Genomic DNA, 18,589 nt, shown 5'->3' on the forward strand with positions numbered 1-18,589 from the left:
TTAGGAAAAATTGTACCTGCGGACAGTAGTCTGCATCTCTTGTTCTGTATGCAGACTTAGTTGAATAAAGAGCAGTATGCTTTTAAGTAATATATTCTTCTGTTATAGACACCCCATGCTGCCCCGTCACATGCACAGGCTGGGCAGAGATTGGGTTGCCCACTGGGATAGCCCTCAAAGATTCTGCTGGAACAGTTGTATCTCCAATTCTATAAGGTGGCCTGATCGCTATTCTTGGGCTCCGTATGTCAACACTGCGGATTTTACAGTGAATTGGAGACTGCCTCACTTTTTCGGGCCTTGGAGACTGCCTCACTTTTTCGGGCCTTGGAGACCGCCTCAGTACTGGAACTGGCAACGTGATAACTTCACACACAACTCTTCTTTTCATTTCTCTAATCCTAATATGAAATCCGAGGGAGATGAACCTTCTTCAAAAAGGAGACGACACAGTGATCAGAATGATGTTTGCAGTCCTAAAGAAGAAATTAGCAGCTCTAATCAGAATGAAGCAGCCTGTCTTTCTACTCCACCAAAAAATGAAAAAGAAAATACTGCAAACACAAGAGGTAAAAATGATGTTTGCTATTTCGGTAGTGTTTTCTTTATATATTTAACAGGTTTTAAGTACCATTTTGTAGTGCCTTCTGTATTCCATTTCTTTACTGTCAACTATACCAGGAGGGTGTTGGTTTTTAAAAGGTATTACAAATGTCAAGTACTGTAATTTACAGCTTTAAACTGTTTCAATTTTGTGCTCTCAAAAACCGTAATCTGGCAGACAGAGTTGAGTTCATGCTGCTTGAGATAGTCAGGGTGGCTCTTATTATTTGAAGTGGCACCACCAGGTGGTCATATTTGGTTTTGCCATTTATTTTCGTAAATTATAATTTCAGCAGGCTTTGCTGCCGTTTTCTTTACCTATCTGAACATGAATCAAGTGCACCTATGCGGATAGTGCAGTAAGATATGCAGTTTCTCAGCTCAAAACAATGTGGTCTATACAATTCAAATCTTAACAGAGGTAAGTGAGATTCACTGCATCGGCAATAGAATTATTTATGAACAGGGAGTCAGAATGCTTAATTATTTAAAGTTAACGTGCTTGATGCTAAGAGTACAGTGAGGGCTTCTGCAGCAACTATTGTCTCTCAGTACTTTGACTTTAACATACTCCTAAATTGTCCCCAATTGTTTGCTTAAGAGCTTTTTTTTATTATTTAACAGAATCTGATTCTGTGACTTGTTTGACATTGTGAATGGCTTTTTTTTTTAAGGGATGAATGGAAGCAAAGGAAAAATCATCTCATTTATCTAATCTACCCTAGCCCAGCTTTGTGTCTGTATTCTGAACCAGCAGCAGGAACTTCCAAGTTTTGTTGCTGCTTCTGATGCCTTGAATTTTCTTTATACCTCCCTCCACCCAAAGAGGCACGTCTGTTCTCTTTTCTCTAATAGACTCCTTTCAGATACCAGCGTCTGGTGCTACCAGGAGAAATTGGTGGTAGCTATAAATGCTAAGAAGCTTCAATCAGACTTCATAGGCTGCTTTGTGCTTGGTAGTGTACATATTTAGTTTAATAAAACAAAATAAACAATTATGCTGTATATAAAATATTTTCAGTGACACTCCCCACCCACCCAGTTCTCAGCAGATATTTTGGTATGGGGTCTAGACTTTTTTGGAGATGAAAAATATCAGACCTATCTGGAAAATGTAGTCCTTGTCCACATAACTTAGTCTAGAGCCCCTGTCCTGCAAGCTGCCCAACACAAGCAGGTCCTTGTGCCTGTTTGGAGCGTCATTGACTTCAGTAGGGCTCTTCATGAATGTAAGAGTGCCTACATAGAGCATCCTGCAGAATTGAGTCCTATACGGGCAGTCCTCGGACTTAATGACTCAATTGCTTCTTGAAATTTGTGTCATAAGTCGAATAAGCCACAGTCTACTCCATTGCAGGACCGAGTGTCGTAAAGTAGAAACCTGTGACCATAAGTCAAATCAGAAACCTGTCATAAGTGCTGTTCATCGTAAGTCAAATGTTGTAAAGTCGAGGACTGCCTGGAAAGGCAAGTGACTTGCAATGGCTCTGGGGAAGAGGGATAAAATTACTTCTACAAAACAAGCAAATGTATGTTAAATTTTAGATATGTATCAGCTGTCCGGAACTGACCCTTCACCTAGACATCTTGAGTTAGCTGACTTCTTGCAGGAGTCTCAGCAATGGGATTTGAAGGAGAGGATAGTGGTCTCACAGATCAGCTCAAGGAGGGGACATTCTGTGCACAAGAATGGCATCAGAGACGCAGACATGGGAGAGTGTCATCTGGGCCATCGTTGGTAGAGCACAGGGCATAGGAAAAGATGTGATTTTAAAAAATGAGCATCTGATTAGGGAGGAACACATTTGTGAAGGCCCTTAAATGTGAGGATCAGAGTTTAAACTTAGTAGGGTGGAAAAAGGAGTTGGTGGAGGGATTCAGAAAGAGGAGTGATCAGTGGGCAGTGCCCCTCCTTTAGTACCTTAGCACATGCAACTTCTCCCCACTCCTCTGAGGATGTGGAATCCCAGTGATGGAATGTATTCTCTCTGGAAAGTCCTTCAGATTGCTGAGAAGATTCTGGGCAATACCTCCCTATATTGTCTTTCAGTCTGGAAGTGGAAGGTGTGTGTGGGGGGGAATGTCAAGAATTCAATTAATGTCTACTTTGGGAAGGAGGTAATTTTGTCGCTGTGCTTAATCACAGAAGACCACTTTAGGATTTAGAATGGAATAGCCCAAATACAGTTAAATAGCGGAGATGGGACAGCCACTGGCATAAATATTTAATTGGTGCATAGTTCAGGTATCTGTCTTCCAGCCTCCTTTCAAGGGAGTAAGAGGCAGAATTGTCATACAGCACATCTTTGGCTTCAGGCTATATATAAACTTACATGGAAATGGTCAAAATACACTTGTATCTCAAGTAGTTGAACTGAATAGTTTTCAGTAGTCAGTGCTTCCCAGGGGTATGCTCATCCCTGCAGGATTCCCTTCGGCCCAGGGCCGGCTTTAGGCCGATTCCCCTGATTTGGACCGCGCGCCTAAGAGGGCCCCATTCCGGGGGTCTTCGGCAGCATTTTGGTGGCGCGGGATCCGTTCTGGGGGTCTTCAGTGGCATTTCGGCGGCGGGGGGTCCTTTGGTGCTGCAGAAAACCTGGACCAGACCCCGTGCCGCCAAAGCCCCGGACTGCCGCCGGGTATTCAAATCGGGTCCCGCGGGTCATAAAGCTGGCCCTGCTTAGGCGTGATATACACTAAAAACTTAGGTTGAAGGAAGCCGCTTTAAGTCAACCTGTTAATGTAGGTCTAAACTACCGGGTCGTAAGTAGCCTATAATGTCGACTTCTGTAATCCACCTCTGCGAGAGATGTAGCACTTAATTCACAAGATACAGCAGATGCAGCATTGTGTAATTCGACTTAATTGGCCTCTAGATTGTGTCCCACAATGCTCATCTGTGACCGCTATGGAGATCATTCTCAACTCTGCTGCACTGCAGCCAGGTACACAGTAAACAACCCCTCCCTGGCTAAAGCTCTGAGAATTTTTCATTTCCCATTTCCTGTTTGATCAGCACTGGGAGCCTGCCAGCTTGAGCACAGCTGATCATGGAGACTACACGCCCCAAATGTGCTCCAGCCTGGTCTGCACAGGAGGTGGTGGATCTCATTGCTGTGTGGGGAGAAGAATCTGTGCAGGCAGAGCTCCAATCCAGCAGAAGAAACACTGACATCTATGCAAAGATTGCTTGTGGAATGGGGGAGAAGGGCTACACAAGGGAGACACAGCACCGCCGTGTGAAAATAAAAGAACTTTGCCAAGCGTACCAGAAGGCAAGGGAGGCGAACAGCCATTCTGGTGCTGAACCCCATAACGAGCTGCATGCAATTCTCAGGGGTGACCATACCAGCATACTCACAAGTGAGTGGACACCTCACAGGTGTGAGTCTAGGGACAACAAGGAGGACGATATGGTGGATGCGGAAGAGGAGGAGGAGAATGGGAAACAGGCAAGTGGTGGATCCATTCTCCCCAAGAACCAGGAAAGACTTTTAACCCTGGAGCCCTGTGGGTCGTAGGACATCACGGTGGCTGACCATGATGCCAGGGAAGGCACCTCTGGTAAGTATACAGTTACAATCAAAGTCCAGTTAAACTTTAGTGGGCACGCACATTTGGTGGTATTGCATGTTTACTGTGAAGAAAAAGCGAGGTGCTGTGGCTCTCTGCTTACAAGAGGCCACTCCAGCTACACAGAGGGTGGCCCCCGGAAAAGACTGTTTAGGTGGACTGGATTAACCTGGGAATCCTCCATGGATATCTCTAGGAAACTTTCATGGAGGTACTCTGCAATCCTTTGCAGAAGGTTTCTGGGCAGGGCAGTCTTATTTCTTCCACCATGCAACTTTCCCACGCAACTCCTGAATTAATTCTGCTGGCATCATTGCAGTACACAGCATAGCAGTATAAGGACCAGGTCTATACCCAGACACTTGCTGCATCTCATTCCTTTTCCCCTCTGTTACTCTCAGGAGACTAATATCACATCAGGTTGCCTAGGGAAAACAGGAGGGAAGTTCTCATTATAAGTGCTCTTACAAGGGAAAAAAAAAGGGCACATAGACGCCACCACATACGTTCCAGACTGCCAAACCACCTGGCCGCTAATGCACCTTTACTGTGCTCAGCATGGATCGGCAAGCAATTTAAAGTGGCTGATAGGGGACTGGGGCTCCACATGAGAGATTCCACAATTTGGGAGTGAAAATGTTCCTCTCCCCTGTTTGTAAACAGCTTCTCGTGGTGCTATGGGGAAGGGCCATTGTTCGACTAGCTGCTTCTGCTCCCGACATGAGCCTGCATCAACTTTATTAAAAGTGCGTTCACCCATGACCCGAGGGGGGCCTACTCACCATGGCTGGAGCAGCAAAACAGCATAGTGAATGGTTATGGATTCTGATTATGTTATGGCTTGCTCCTAGTGCAATAAGGTTTTTTTTATGAAAACGACTTTGTTATGGAAACATTTTATTTCATATACAATGGCTCCTTTATTTTTTCCCACTACTGACAGCTGGAAATGTGTCCTTTGGCATGTCATCAACACCTCAAAGCAGACTTTTGCTGATTAGAAGTAGAAGAAAGAGAAGGCAGGAGGACATGTTCACCGAGATAGTGAACTCCTCCAGGACAGCTGAAACAGAGCGGAGAGTGTGGAGGATTTCACTGTCCAAAAACTTAGACATGGACGTGGAGAGCAGAAAGCTTCCAATGAGCAAGAGCGTGCGGAACAGGATGAGATGCTTCGGATTATGAGGGACCAAACATTTTGAGGTGTCTGGTTGAACTGCAGGAACAGAAGCAGAAGGGTAGAGTCCCTCTGCAGATCCTGGTGGACAGCCAGCCAGCATTTCCTGGCATGGAGTCGCCCTCCCCCAAGTGTTCCATGAGGCGTGGGCAAAAAGTCCATTATCCCTTTCACTTACCTCGGGGAACAGAAGGAACAGAAGGCGCCCATTCACAGACCTTTGATGCTCTGGAATGCTGTGTTATGTTACAAAATGAAAATGTTTTTCCAGTTCCAACTTTACAACCCCTTTTCCCAAGGTTACATTTTTGTTCTGTTCTCTCTCTTTACTTATGTTTGTTAAATAAAGTAAATGGATTTGAGAAATAAATGTTCTTTAGTGAGTAGAAGCGATGGCCTTGGGTGGGTGATTAGCTTTATAGGGACAGTGATACAGGGCAGGTGAAGATTTGGGAAAGCACAATGCAGACAAGCAGCTCACATTACTGTGACTCATTATTGAAACGTCTTTTCAAAGCCTTGCAGATGCACAGCGCCTCTTGCTGTGCTCTTCTTATTGCTCTAGTGTCCGGCTGCTCAAAAATGATTGCCATGTGATCTGTCTCAACAGCCCACCCCTGTGGAAAACTTTCCTCCTTTTTTCCCCACAGATGATATGGAGCACACAGCAGGCAGCTATAACCATGAGGATGTTCTCTTTGCTAAGGTCCAGCCTTGTTAGTAAACGTCTCCATCGCCGTTTCACACAACTAAAGGCACATTCAGCCACCATTCTGCACTTGATGAGCTTATATTGAACCGTTCCTTACTGCTGTCCAGATGGCCGGTGTATGGCTTCATGAGCAAGGGGTAGGCTGGAAAGAAGTCTCGGATTGCAGCTTTTTGAACAGACCCGAGTTCCTAAAGATGTACGTCATGAACCTTTCCTGACCATTCTATGTTGATGACGGTGAAACGCCGCCTGTGATCCACTAGTGCTTGCAACACCATTGAAAAGTATCCCTTTCGGTTTATGTACCCTTTGAAAAGATGGTCTGGAGCCAAGATGGGGATGTGCATGCCATCTATTGCCCCACCATAATTAGTGGATGGTTTTGCAGCGATGGGGTTCCCTATGTCCTGCACATTTCCCAGACACTCTACCTTTCATAGCATAAGTCGATTAGTGGCCCTGCACACTTGGAGCACAGCAGCTCCCACGGTTGATTTACCTGCTCCAAACTGATTCTTCACTGACCAGTACTGTCTACCAGTGCAAGCTTCCAAATAGCGATTACCACTCACTTCTCTACTGTCAAAGTAGCTCTCATTTTTGTGTTACTGAACTGCAGGGCTGGGGAAAGCTCTGCACAAAGTTCCTGGAAGGTGGCATTCTGCATTTGAAAGTTCTGCAGCCACTGCTCATACCTGCAAAACGGTGCAGTCGCACCAGTCAGTGCTTGTTTCATGGGACCAGAAACGATGCTCAGAGTGCAGCTGCTCTGTGAATTGCCAGCAGCAATTGTGAATTGGTTTTCAATGGCTTGCAGCAGGGCTGCTTGCAGGACATCACTATGTTCTACACAGCAGACCCTACTTCGGCTCGGTAAATAATGCAAGAGAAGGCGCGAGGTGTTTGAGATGCTCACAGCAAGAGTGCACAACTGAGCAGGCTCCATGCTTCTGGGGTTATGGCATACTCGTGGTGGTTTTAAGGCTTAAAAACCACTGGGTTGTTTGCCATTGGGTTGTTTGCCATTATGGGATGCCGAAGCAATGTTCCTGTTCTCCCCTGTGACAATGTTTTGGTCTCATGAGACATTGCACAAACTTCCCAAAACACACTGTGGCAAGTCACACTTTGGGATAGCTCAGTGCTTCGATGCAGGCACCGCTAGTGAGGATGCACTCCATTGAGATAATGAGCATGGTGTGGCCACACACAATTGATTTAATTAATTCAGAGACTCGAGGTTGAATTATATAAAGTTGACTTAATTTTGTAGTCTAGGCAAGCCCTTAGATAAGAGAGTCAGTTTTGCTACCTGCTTCCAGATCCTCTACCATTTTTGATACTGTATAGGAGATAATGCAAAGAGGCAAGATGGCATTTTCAGTGGTTCTTGTGGCTCCAAATTTAGAACCATATGGAAGCTTTTGAGTCTCTCTAATCCCCAAACTTTACAGGAGAATTATAAAGACTGAGTAGCGTATCTGTGGAAACTGGCCATAATGAGCTTCATAGGATATATTAGGTTACTCTAACTTCAGAGAAGTCTGAAATGTGGGGCATATAGTGGTTAAAGATTATGCAGTTTATATGAGCAGTTTATTTCCATCTCAAATGGAGGGTCTGAAATATTTCTAGTCATGAGATACAAATTTGCCTTTAATTTGTTTAAGCAAAAGGGAGCTCTCATGAGGAATAATAATTCCTTAAGTACAATATGTTGCATATGAAACAAGTTGTAAGATCAACATACAGTAATGCAAATGTATTACATGATCATTCACTTTGGTATTTAATGTTTTAACAGGCCTGATCAAAAGACATTGGGAGTATTTCTGTCATCATAGTAAAACAATGAAGATTCTTGAAGATAAGCAAATTGACCAAAACAATACAGAAGACAAGGGAAAGTTTGATTTTACTGTGATGTCCTACAATATCCTTTCACAGAATTTGTTAGAAGATAACTCCCACCTGTATAAACACTGCAGACGGCCAGTGTTAATGTGGGGTTATAGATTTCCCAACATTCTACGGGAAATCAAACAACTGGATGCAGATGTAAGTGGAAAACTAACACAGGTTATATTGAGAACAATATATTCAACGTATAGCAAGAGTAGTTTTGGATTGTGTGTGATCTAGTAGATAAGCTGTCTAATGGATTCAGCTGTCCTTTAAGTTATCAAGTCATGCTTATTAGTACTGCTGGTTCATGTTTACCAAAGTAGTGTTTTCTGAGTGATCTAACCCTGAGGCAGTAGCCACAGGTAGCATTACTGTAATCCTCACTACTATATTTACACGTGCACTTCTGAAACTGTCCTTCATGCTTGTGTGGTCAAAAATAGTCTCTCATTATCCCATCATTCCTGCACTTTCATGACTTCATTTCCTGATTCTCTTCCTACCCTTTTAGGTGTCTTATTCAGTGGGTCATCATCCTCCTTCCTTCCCTTTCAGTGGAAGGTCCTTTCTAGGGCTCTGCCTTTGGCAGTCTTCTCTCTCAGTATCTTATCTTGGTTGATCTCATTTGCAAATGTGGCTTTGACTACCATCTTTATACTGATGACCTGCAGATCTGTCTCTCCATACTAGAACTCACCCCTCCATCTAAACTAAAATTTAAGCTTGTCTTTTGTGATGTCTCGTCATGGATGTCTAGCTATCTCTAAAAATTAACATGGGCACAACAGAATTCATTATTTTCTCTTGAAACTAACTTCTCTCCTGCCTCTCTATTGGAGTGGACAGCGGTCTTTCACTCAGGCCTGTAACTTTTACTTCGTCTTTAGCTCAGCCCTCTCTTCAAACCTACGCATCCAGGCCATGTCCAAATCTTCCCACTTTTTTTTTTTCTTGCACAACTCCTCTAAGATCCAGTCTTTCCTCTCTGCCCATGCTACCAAAATTCTTATCCAAGTCCTGATTATGTCACACTTTAACTATTGTAATTTTTTCTCTCAGTGCCTATAATCTCATCACTTAAGTCTATTCAAAATGCTGCTGTTAAGAATACCATCTTGCTTGCAGCAGCTCTCGCAATCACCTTCACAATCTACTTCTGCATTACGTATCAGACCTTCTAATTTATCACAAGGTCAGCTTCTGCCTTTCCTTCATCAGTGATGCTGGGCATGATTGCCTTGATTGCCCACTTCTACTATGTGCACTTCCTCCTATGCTGCCCATTATGAGTGGAAAAAGATCTCAGTCAAAATCTAGAAAGCTGCTTACCTCATTCTCCTTTAAATCTCTTGCCTTCCTTAATGTATATATGAAATGGTAACCTGAGAATGTTGGTGACAAATTGTGATTGCTGCTCCTGATTGGCTAAGAATTGTGCACGTTGCTGCTGTTCTCCTGTCGTATCCACCCCAAGTGAACTTGCCTGTTTTGTCCACGTGTTATATCGTCGTTCAGATTATAAAATCTTTGAAGAAGAGACTATCCTTTACTGTGCGTTTGTACAGCCCTTAACACGTGTTAGTCTAGTCTGGCTGGAGCTGTAGATGCTAGCACAATATAAATGTTTGTTTGTAGGCAGGGCGGGTAGCACTACTTTTTAAGATTGTCTGTCTGACAGTTTCCATTATAATTAAACTGAAAATAGGGTCTTGTAACTAACCATTTGGGCTAAAATTTTCTCTGCTGGGTGTCTGCTTCATTGAATTTTCTTGGAACATTTCAATCAAAACAGATCAATTGTTTGCAAGAATGGAGCCAGGGAAAAATGCATTATTTTGCCATGTTACATTCTAGTGAACTTTTCTTTGAAAAATTCTAGTTCCCACATGCTTTGGAGTGGTGGGGATTTGAAATATGGTAGTGCAGGTGTGGGGAGCAAAAGCACGAGGCCTTTGTTTCAGAGATGCAGCTTTTGCTGATCTTGAAAAAATCCACCCAAATTTGGCCAAGTTATAAGCCTTTGGGGGAAAATAATCAGTTTGCAAATGCATAATAGAGACTTTGATTTTTTAACTGCTGAAATCTGACAGTTCTATCCTCTCTGAGCCTTTCTCAGTGCTGACCAGACTGACCATGTGCCATCCCCATAGGATGATTGTAGCCATGGGCTGGAGCATGCTCAGGGATTCAAAAAGACTTTCCCTGTAAGGGCTTATCTACACTGGCACTTTACAGCACTGCAACTTTCTCACTCAGGAGTATGAAAAAACACCCCCTTGAGCACAGCAAATTTCAGTGCTGCAAAGCGCCAGTGTAGACAGTACACCAGTGCTGGGAGCCGTGCTCCCAGCGCTGTTAGCTACGCCTCTTGTGGAGGTGTTGTTTTTACAGCTCTGCCACGACTGCACAAACCATGTTAAAGCACTTTAACGTTGCCAGTGTAGACAAGCCCTAACTGTTGATCTTGGCTAGGGTGACCAGACAGCAAGCGTGAAAAATCGAGACGGGGTGGGAGGAGCCTATATAAAAAAAGGACCCAAAAATCTAGGACTGTCCCTATAAAATCGGGACATCTGGTCACCCTACTGTGGAGTAGGGCTTGCACTGGAACAAAGCATGGAGCCTGTCACTCCTGTGCTTTCAGTGACTCCCTGCTGGTAGCAGTACAGCTGGGAGGAAGAAGCTATCTGATTTGAATTGTGAGGGCACAAAATCCAGATTGGAACAAGATTGGGATTTGGGAGGCGGCAAGGGGACTGGCTGTGAGTTGGAGTGGGGAGATGGGCTGGCTGGGCAAAGAGACTGGCAGCTAGTGAAGGGTGTGCAGGGTTACTGGGAGCCACTTGTCTTAGGGAGATGGGAAACTGAAATTAGACTAAGAGGGGGGGCATAGACAGGCTGGATGAGGAGATTGGGACTGAGGACGGGGGGAGTGGACCAGAGGAGGGGGGAGAGGTCTGATAGGAAGTTGGGGTACAGGCAGAGAACTGGGACTGGCTGGGCAAGGAGACTGGAACTGAATGTGTGGAGTGGAGACGGGGACTCAGCAGGGCTGGAGAGGGAGACTGGCATGAGAACCCCAAGGAGTGGAGGCGAATTGAGATTCTGACAAGGAGTCAGGGGTAAAGAGAAGTCAGTACTAAGACATGGATGGGGCAGAACGGGTCAAGCTTGGGTTTGGGGAGGCAAATGGGAAGAAGAGTGTCCCCTAGAGCCTTCAGTGGAACCCAAGATTCCTGAGTCTCCCCATTCCTCTGCTTTCAGCAATATCTATGAAACCCACTGGCAAACTGGATCTCATCCCCCACTAATGCTGTTCCCCACACAGAATGACAACTTATCACTGTCACTTACTCTGTTATCTTAAGTGACAGAGGTAGATCTAAAGGTTGCAGTCCTGGTGGAGTAACCCATGTGGGTGTCAGTATGATGCCACATGATCAAATCTATGTTTTTCAGTTTCTTTTTTAAGAACCTAGGAAGTTACAGAAACACCATTATGGAGGTTGTAAAGTCAACACTTACATTGCAAAATGTCAGAATTAAGATGCTTGTACAACCTTAATTCGGCCCCATTGTGTGTACACTTTGATACAATCTTTAATTCCATGATCACATACTATTTATTTTTTTTTCACAAGACTCCTGCCTCATTCAGTGTACAGGCTGGACCTGCTTTGGGGATGAATCAGGGTTGTGCAGTAAGGGAGACTGTTGTCTGTAGGACCAAGCTTCATCTGTTGCAGAAGATGAAAGGTTTGTAGTGAATAGGGCAGAGGATGGCTGGAACAGGAAGGGCGGGACTGGTAGTTAAGACAGTTGAATGTTGTCCTGAAGAACTGGTTTCTATCTCTACCTCTGCCACAGAGTTCCTGTGTGATGCTGGGCAAATCACTGAAACTAGACTTTTCGGAGGTGGTCAGTAATTGTGTATTCTCCATTTTCTGTGTGCCCAACTTCAGACTCTGGAGTCTGACCTGCAGAAGTGCCGAGCATTCACAACTGGCACTAAGACAGTGGGAGCTGTGCTTTAAACATATAACATTCAAACTGCTAGGCACCCTGAAAAATCAGGTTTCTCAAAGTGAGCACCCAAAATTAGTGGGTACTTTTGACCTTGATCTCACTGTGCCTCGGCTCCCCATCTGTAAAGTTAGGGATAATACCATCCCCTCACCAGGGTACTGTAATGCTAAATTTATTTACATATGAGAAGCATTTGGGCTTTTTTGTGATGCTCATCACTATAGTGTCCAAGTGCTTCAGAACAGGGTCCGAATAGTGCCTATTAAATAAGGCCCAGAGCCATTTATTGAACGAGGACAAAACAAAATATTGAATAGCTTATTAGGTGAACATCATCCATCCTGTGCACTGACTGAGGCAGAGGTCCTGTGATCATGTAATATCATAATGTACGTGCACAAGTGGGCTGAATTAAGGTTGCATAGGCAACCTTATTCCTGGCACTTCCTAACTTTGACTGCTTGGCTTTGCAAACTTAATGTTCTTTTCAAATTTTTTTTTGTGACTAGATATTGTGTTGTTCAAGGTATTCAGTGAATCATAGGAGCCCTTCCTGAAGTCTTGCTGTGATACTTTGAAGCCTGTTGGTGGAAAAAGCACTTGAGCAGCTGCTCCTGTGTGGATCCTTGATTGGGAAGGCAGACGCACTACACTAATATACTTATTTGGACTGTATCAAATCCTTAAATGATAAAACTGCTGCTGGTCTCAGGTTTCAAATACATAGGCTCCACAGGCTTAACAGTCAGCAGGACTGAATCAGTTCTTCTGAGATTAGAGAAATTGGTTGTTTGCAATGCATGTCTCTTTCAGATGAGACTTAGACCTGGTCTGTGATAGAAAGTTAGGTCAACATAACTGTGTTGCTCAAGGGTATAAAAAAAATCCACGCCGCTGAGCAGCGTAGTTAAACCAACCTAAGTCCCTATGTAGCGCTAGGTTGATTGAAGGGTTCTTCCGTTGACCTAGCTACCTCCTCTTGGGGAGGTGGATTAATTACTTTGATGGGTAGGGCCCTACCAAATTCACAGTCCATTTTGGTCAATTTCACAGTCATAGGATTTAGGTATGAGCATTGGCCTGCTAAACCCAGGGTTGTGAGCTCAATCCTTGAGGGGGCAACTTAGGGATCTGGGGCAAAATCAGTACTTGGTCCTGCTAGTGAAAGCAGGGGGCTGGACTCAATGACCTTCCAGTTCTAGGAGATAGGTATCTCTCCAATTATTGTTTATATTTATTTATTTAAATATAGTAAATTGAAATAATGAAATCTGAAATTTCAGTGTTGTAATTGTAGGGGTTCTGACCCAAAAAGGACCTGGGCAGGCGGGGGGTGGTGTAGTTGCAAGGTTATTGTAGAGAGGGGTGCGGTACTGCTACCCTTACTTCTGCGCTGCTGCTGTCTTCAGAGGTGGGCAGCAGGAGAGTGGCAGCTGCTGGCTGGCAGCCCAGCTCTGAAGGCAGAGCTGCCACCAGCAGCAGCATAGAAGCATGGCATGGTATTGCCACCCTTACTTCTGTGCTGTGGTATTGCCACCCTTACTTCTGGTCTTTTCATGTGTTTATGGTTGCTTTACATGATAATATTTCACCTGTCCTGTTTATGTAACACTTTAAAAATCAGCAAAAGGGTTATATAAATGAAATGTATTATGAAACAAAAGGCAAAAAACTATTATGTACATAATTTAGTCCTATTCAGTGTCTACTCGGCGCTTCTTGGCTTGTCTCTTGTATTCATTAAATGGAGCATCTCTTGTGACTGTCCAGCAATAGTCTGCAAGCATTGATGGGCTCCATTTGCCCTTCAGAGTTGGGTGTCCGGCCAACAGTCGCTGCTCCCCGGCTGCTGAACTCTGAAGGAAGCACAGGAGTAAGGGTGACAATACCGCGCCCCCTCTAAAATAATCTTGTGACCACCCCCTCCCCGCAACTCCCTTTTGAGTCAGGACCCCCCATTTGAGAAATGCTGGTCTCCCCTGTGAAATCTGTATAGTATAGAATAAAAGCACACAAAAGACCAGATTTCATTGGGGGGTTGAGGGGGAAACCAGATTTCACGGTCAGTCGACACATTTTTCATGGTTGTGAATTTGGTAGGGCCCTACTGATGGAATAATCCTTCCTGTTGGCATAGATAGTGTTTACGCCAGAGATGGGCAAACTACAGCCCGCAGGACCATCCTGCCTGGCCCCTGAGCTCCTGGCCTGGAAGGCTAGCCTCCAACCCCTCCCCTGTTGTCCCCCCTCCCCCACAGCCTCAGCTCACTCGCTCCGCCACTGGCGCAATGCTCTGGGCTGTGGGGATGTGAGCTCCTGGGGCAGTGCAACTGCAGAGCCTGGCCTGACCCAGTCTCTGTGCTGCCTGGTAGTGGCAGCAGCGGCATGGCCTGGCTCCAGCTGGTCAGTGCGACTGTATTGGCGCCAGCCACCGGCATTCCAGGCAGCGCGGTAAGGGGGCAGGGAGCGGTGGGGGTTGGATAAAGGGCAGGGAGGTTCAAGGTGGTGGTCAGAGGGCGAGGGGTATGGATAGGAGTCGGGGGGGCGAGGTTGAATGGGGGCAGGGACACGGGGGGGGACAGTCACGAAAGAGAGGGAATGGATGGGGGGGCAGTCGGGGCAGGGGTTACGGGGACAGTCAGGGAACAGGGAAAAGGGGTGGTTGGATGGGGCCATCAGGAATGAGAGGAGGGGTTGGATGGGGCGGTGGGGGTCCGAGGGTGGTCAGGGGACAGGGAGCAGGGGTGTGTGGATGGAGCAGGGGCCCCAGAGGGGCTGTCAGGGAATAGGGGGCATTGGATGGGGCAGAAGTCCTGGAGGGAGGGGCAGATAGGAGATCGCGATCAGCCCTTGACCTCCTCCGTTAACCAGCCCTCCATACAATTTACAAAACCCAATGCAGCCCTCAGGCCAAAAAGTTTGCCCACCCCGGTCTACTCAGAAGCGCTACAGCGACGCAGCTGTAGCCCTGTAAATGTAGACAAGCCCTTAGAGACCGAGTGGTACTTTCATAATAATGGGTGAGCAGTCTGGTGTTTTTCCTCTTCCACCCCACGTCTCAGTTGTTCTCCAGCATTTAAGGTGCAGGTTGTTTTGCTACTCACCAGGTTTGGGGTGATGGGTGGTTATGAGCTGCTCTTTGTTCAGGACTTGAAAAACGCACTTGCTCTTGAGGAGTAGGAAGTTTTCCTGGGAGTCTCTCATCACCTGCAGAATCTAAACTTTTTAAAAATAAATTAACTACCACAAGGCTAGAAATCTCCCAAATGTGAGATGAGTGTAAACCTGTGCAATGCTGTTTTAGGGAGTCTGGGGGCAGATATCTCCAGAGCCTCTGCTACTATTTAGAGCTTTGCAAGCTGATGTCATCAAGCTTCTCACATGCATAAATGTTTATCAGAGTGGGGCTTAAGTGCTGATTTGTGTCTAAGTATAGGGTTAGGACATCCCAGCCAAGCACCCCAACTTGAAAATTAAGCTTCTTGTCAACATGGAGCTTTTTTAATCCTTTGTCACTTAGTTATTTGGTAAATCTACATGATTAGACAGATCATATTTTTGAATAAATAGAATGGGTATCAAATACTACTTACACTAAGCAGTTTTTAAATAGAGAAATCTCTTGCATTAGTTTTTACCTCTGTAAATAAAGTTACTAAAGTTTCAAGGAAAAACATAAATGCACTAGTTAATGAAGTGAAAGCTTTTGTTAATATGTTTATTAATGTAATAAATTCAAATTGGAAAAACTCTTTTAGGTACTGTGTTTGCAAGAAGTACAAGAGGACCATTTTGGAATGGAGATCAAGCCGAGTTTGGAATATTTGGGTATGATGGAACACTTTTGTCCCACATTTCATTACGTTTTCCTTTTTTTATGTACTTATAAGAAATAATCTACGTGGAATGAAGAGAGTCATTTTTCATATGGCAAAAATTAGATAAATAGGTGTTACTTTAAGACCTGCTCTTGCACTCTTCATTTTGGCAAACTCATTAATGCCTGAATTTTGCCTGCATATGAAGTGCAGAACTGGGCCCATAACTGCTTTCAAATGAATTTACTTAAGACCTGATCCTGTAAATTGCTGAGTGTCCTCAGCTTTCATTGGCTTCAGTGAGAAAGGAGGCCACTCATCACTTCACAAGAGATGCTTAAAACATGCAAGTCAGTCCCTTAAATTCTAGAGGGATGTGGATGTTGGATCTCAATTCTAGGTATAACTGAAGCTACAAATCAGGAACAGTCTTGTTGATTGGCTTCTAAATTCTATATTATGTATGCTTTAGAGTTTAGTGTAATCATTTATTTAAGCTTTTGTGTTCCCTGAAGTGGTTACTACACTCATTCTATCTTGATAATTTAAAGTATACTTTCACAAATAGTTATTTTTAATTGCTGTGGAAGATGTAGCGTTTCAGTCATACATAAAATTGTAGCAAAGACTTACCTTTTGTGACAGTTACAGTTAATGGAAAATATTATAATCCTGAAATAATGTATCGGTAATGTTGAATATAGATGTCTTGCTCTATATAAAAAGAACTTTCAAAAAAGCTTGTCATTTCTAAGCTGTGTTGGGAACAAGGCACTCTTAATTTATTGAGAAGGCACTGGAAGCTTATCTTGAGACCTTGCAGCTCTTACTACTGTAAAGCAAATTTCAGAAAGTTGGGTGATTATCATAACATTACTGTTTTAATATAAACTACTGGGTTTTTAAAGCTGTCAGACAATCATTTCTGGCCTACAGAAATCTGTCAAGTACTGTTCTTAATAGGAATGTTTCACAAGTGAACCATTATTAAGCTACTCTGGTAGCACCCTGATTAAACTTTAAAGCATCAATCATTTTACATTTGACTTGTCCTATGACACATAAGAAGCACCATGCTGAGTATCTTATATCATTAGTTTAGAAGTATATACACCGCAGGCCTTACTGGATTTGATTTATTGTTCAAATTAACTTCTCACATCCAAGTTTTTCTTTCCTTTCTGAGTTCCTTCAGTGCATGCTGTATAGCCTCAGAAATCTGGTTTTATTTTAACAAGTCACACTGAACATAGACATATCCGTAAAGGAGGTATGATACGGCTACATGTATTTTTTCTTTTTCAGAGAATGCAAAAGTGAACTTTTTTCCCCCCCAAGAAAACAAAAGTGCTGTTCAGGGCGTGAAATTTGAATGTAGGTCGTTGAGCTATAAAGCTTGCCCTCTTGGGATGGCAGTACAGTACTAGACTGAAGCAACTCTTATTTTGAAAGATGAAGATCATGGGCCTGATGCTCACTTAGGCCTGGGCTACTCTAGTGGGGGTGGTTCGAACTAAGATATGCAACTTCAGCTACGCTATTCGCGTAGCTGAAATCGAAGTATCTTAGGTCGACTTACCTGGCCGTCCTTATGGCCGCGAGTCGACTGCCGCAGCACCCCCGTCGACTCCGCTTACTCCTTCTGCCGAGGTGGAGTACAAGTGTCAATTAGCAGATCGATTTATCGCTTCCAGACGAGACACGATAAATCGATCCCCCATACATCGAACATTACCTGCTGAACTGGCAGGTATTATAGACCTACCCTTACATTTTAGTCCCTTTACACTGCTCAGTCAGTGTACAGAGCAGTGTAAACAGCTCTTTAGGCAAATGAGTATCCGGACCTGTGTTAACATGTACACTCGGAGTGTGATTCACTTTTTCCCCCTCTCAGCAGCCATTAAAGTAAAAGGAGATTTATTGGTAAGAATATGTATTGAGAGGCACATTTTTAGTAAGTCATTTATAAAGACTATTTTCTCTTTACATAATTATGCAAAACAGCTTCCATTATAATCCCTCCGTTTTCAGATGCTTACATTCTTTTTGATGGTTAGTTTTCAGACAGAGACCAAATATGCACATTTCAGTCCAAAAGGTGAAGATCTCAAAGTTAGGAACATTTGAAAATGGGTACAGTGGAAACTTTTTACAGCCTTGACTATAGCAGGCTCAGGTATTGACTACTATGGAAAAACAACAGCATAAGCTACGTTCTTGTTTTTTTCCGTTAATGATTCACATTTCTTTTGTACAGGTTATCATTGTGAATATAAAATGAGGACAGGAAGGAAACCTGATGGCTGTGCTATTTGCTTCAAAATTTCCAAATTTAATCTTATCTCTTCAAACCCAGTGGAATTTTTCCGCCATGATATTCCACTTTTGGACAGAGACAATGTTGGACTAGTGTTGCTTCTGCAGCCCAGATTTCACTGTAAAGCTACTGCTGCAGTCTGTATAGCCAACACGCATCTGCTGTATAATCCAAGGCGAGGGGACATTAAACTGACCCAACTGGCGATGTTACTGGCAGAGATTGCCAGCGTTGCCCATCAGAAAGATGGTAGATTCTGTCCTATTATCATTTGTGGTGACTTCAACTCTGTTCCTGGTTCTCCACTGTACAGTTTTATAAAGGAAGGAAATCTGAATTACGAAGGACTACCTATAGGAAAGGTAGGTGTTTGTTTCATCTCATGTAAGAATTAATGCTGGTGGAAAAGGAATATTTTATGGAGTGACAATGGCCACCTGTCACGGTGTGCACCA

At 44.0% G+C, this 18,589-nt stretch overlaps 1 protein-coding gene across 4 annotated transcripts in view; it reads left to right on the forward strand.

Moving 5' to 3' along the window:
• ANGEL2 (angel homolog 2) overlaps positions 1-18,589 on the forward strand; it is a 34,568-nt gene that overhangs the window by 5,231 nt on the left and 10,748 nt on the right. For 2 of the 4 annotated variants that reach the window (XM_050950226.1, XM_050950227.1), the window contains exons 2-5: positions 109-569; positions 7,870-8,123; positions 15,755-15,824; positions 18,075-18,496. In XM_050950226.1, coding sequence (XP_050806183.1) covers positions 109-569; positions 7,870-8,123; positions 15,755-15,824; positions 18,075-18,496 — 1,207 coding nt within the window. Of the gene's footprint in view, positions 1-108; positions 570-3,660; positions 4,168-6,003; positions 6,350-7,869; positions 8,124-15,754; positions 15,825-18,074; positions 18,497-18,589 lie in introns of those variants that run through there. The other 2 variants (XM_050950228.1, XM_050950229.1) reach the window with 2 other exon arrangements.

Source organism: Gopherus flavomarginatus, chromosome 4, assembly GCF_025201925.1.
Source record: "Gopherus flavomarginatus isolate rGopFla2 chromosome 4, rGopFla2.mat.asm, whole genome shotgun sequence".
Classification (NCBI taxonomy): Eukaryota; Metazoa; Chordata; order Testudines; family Testudinidae; genus Gopherus; species Gopherus flavomarginatus.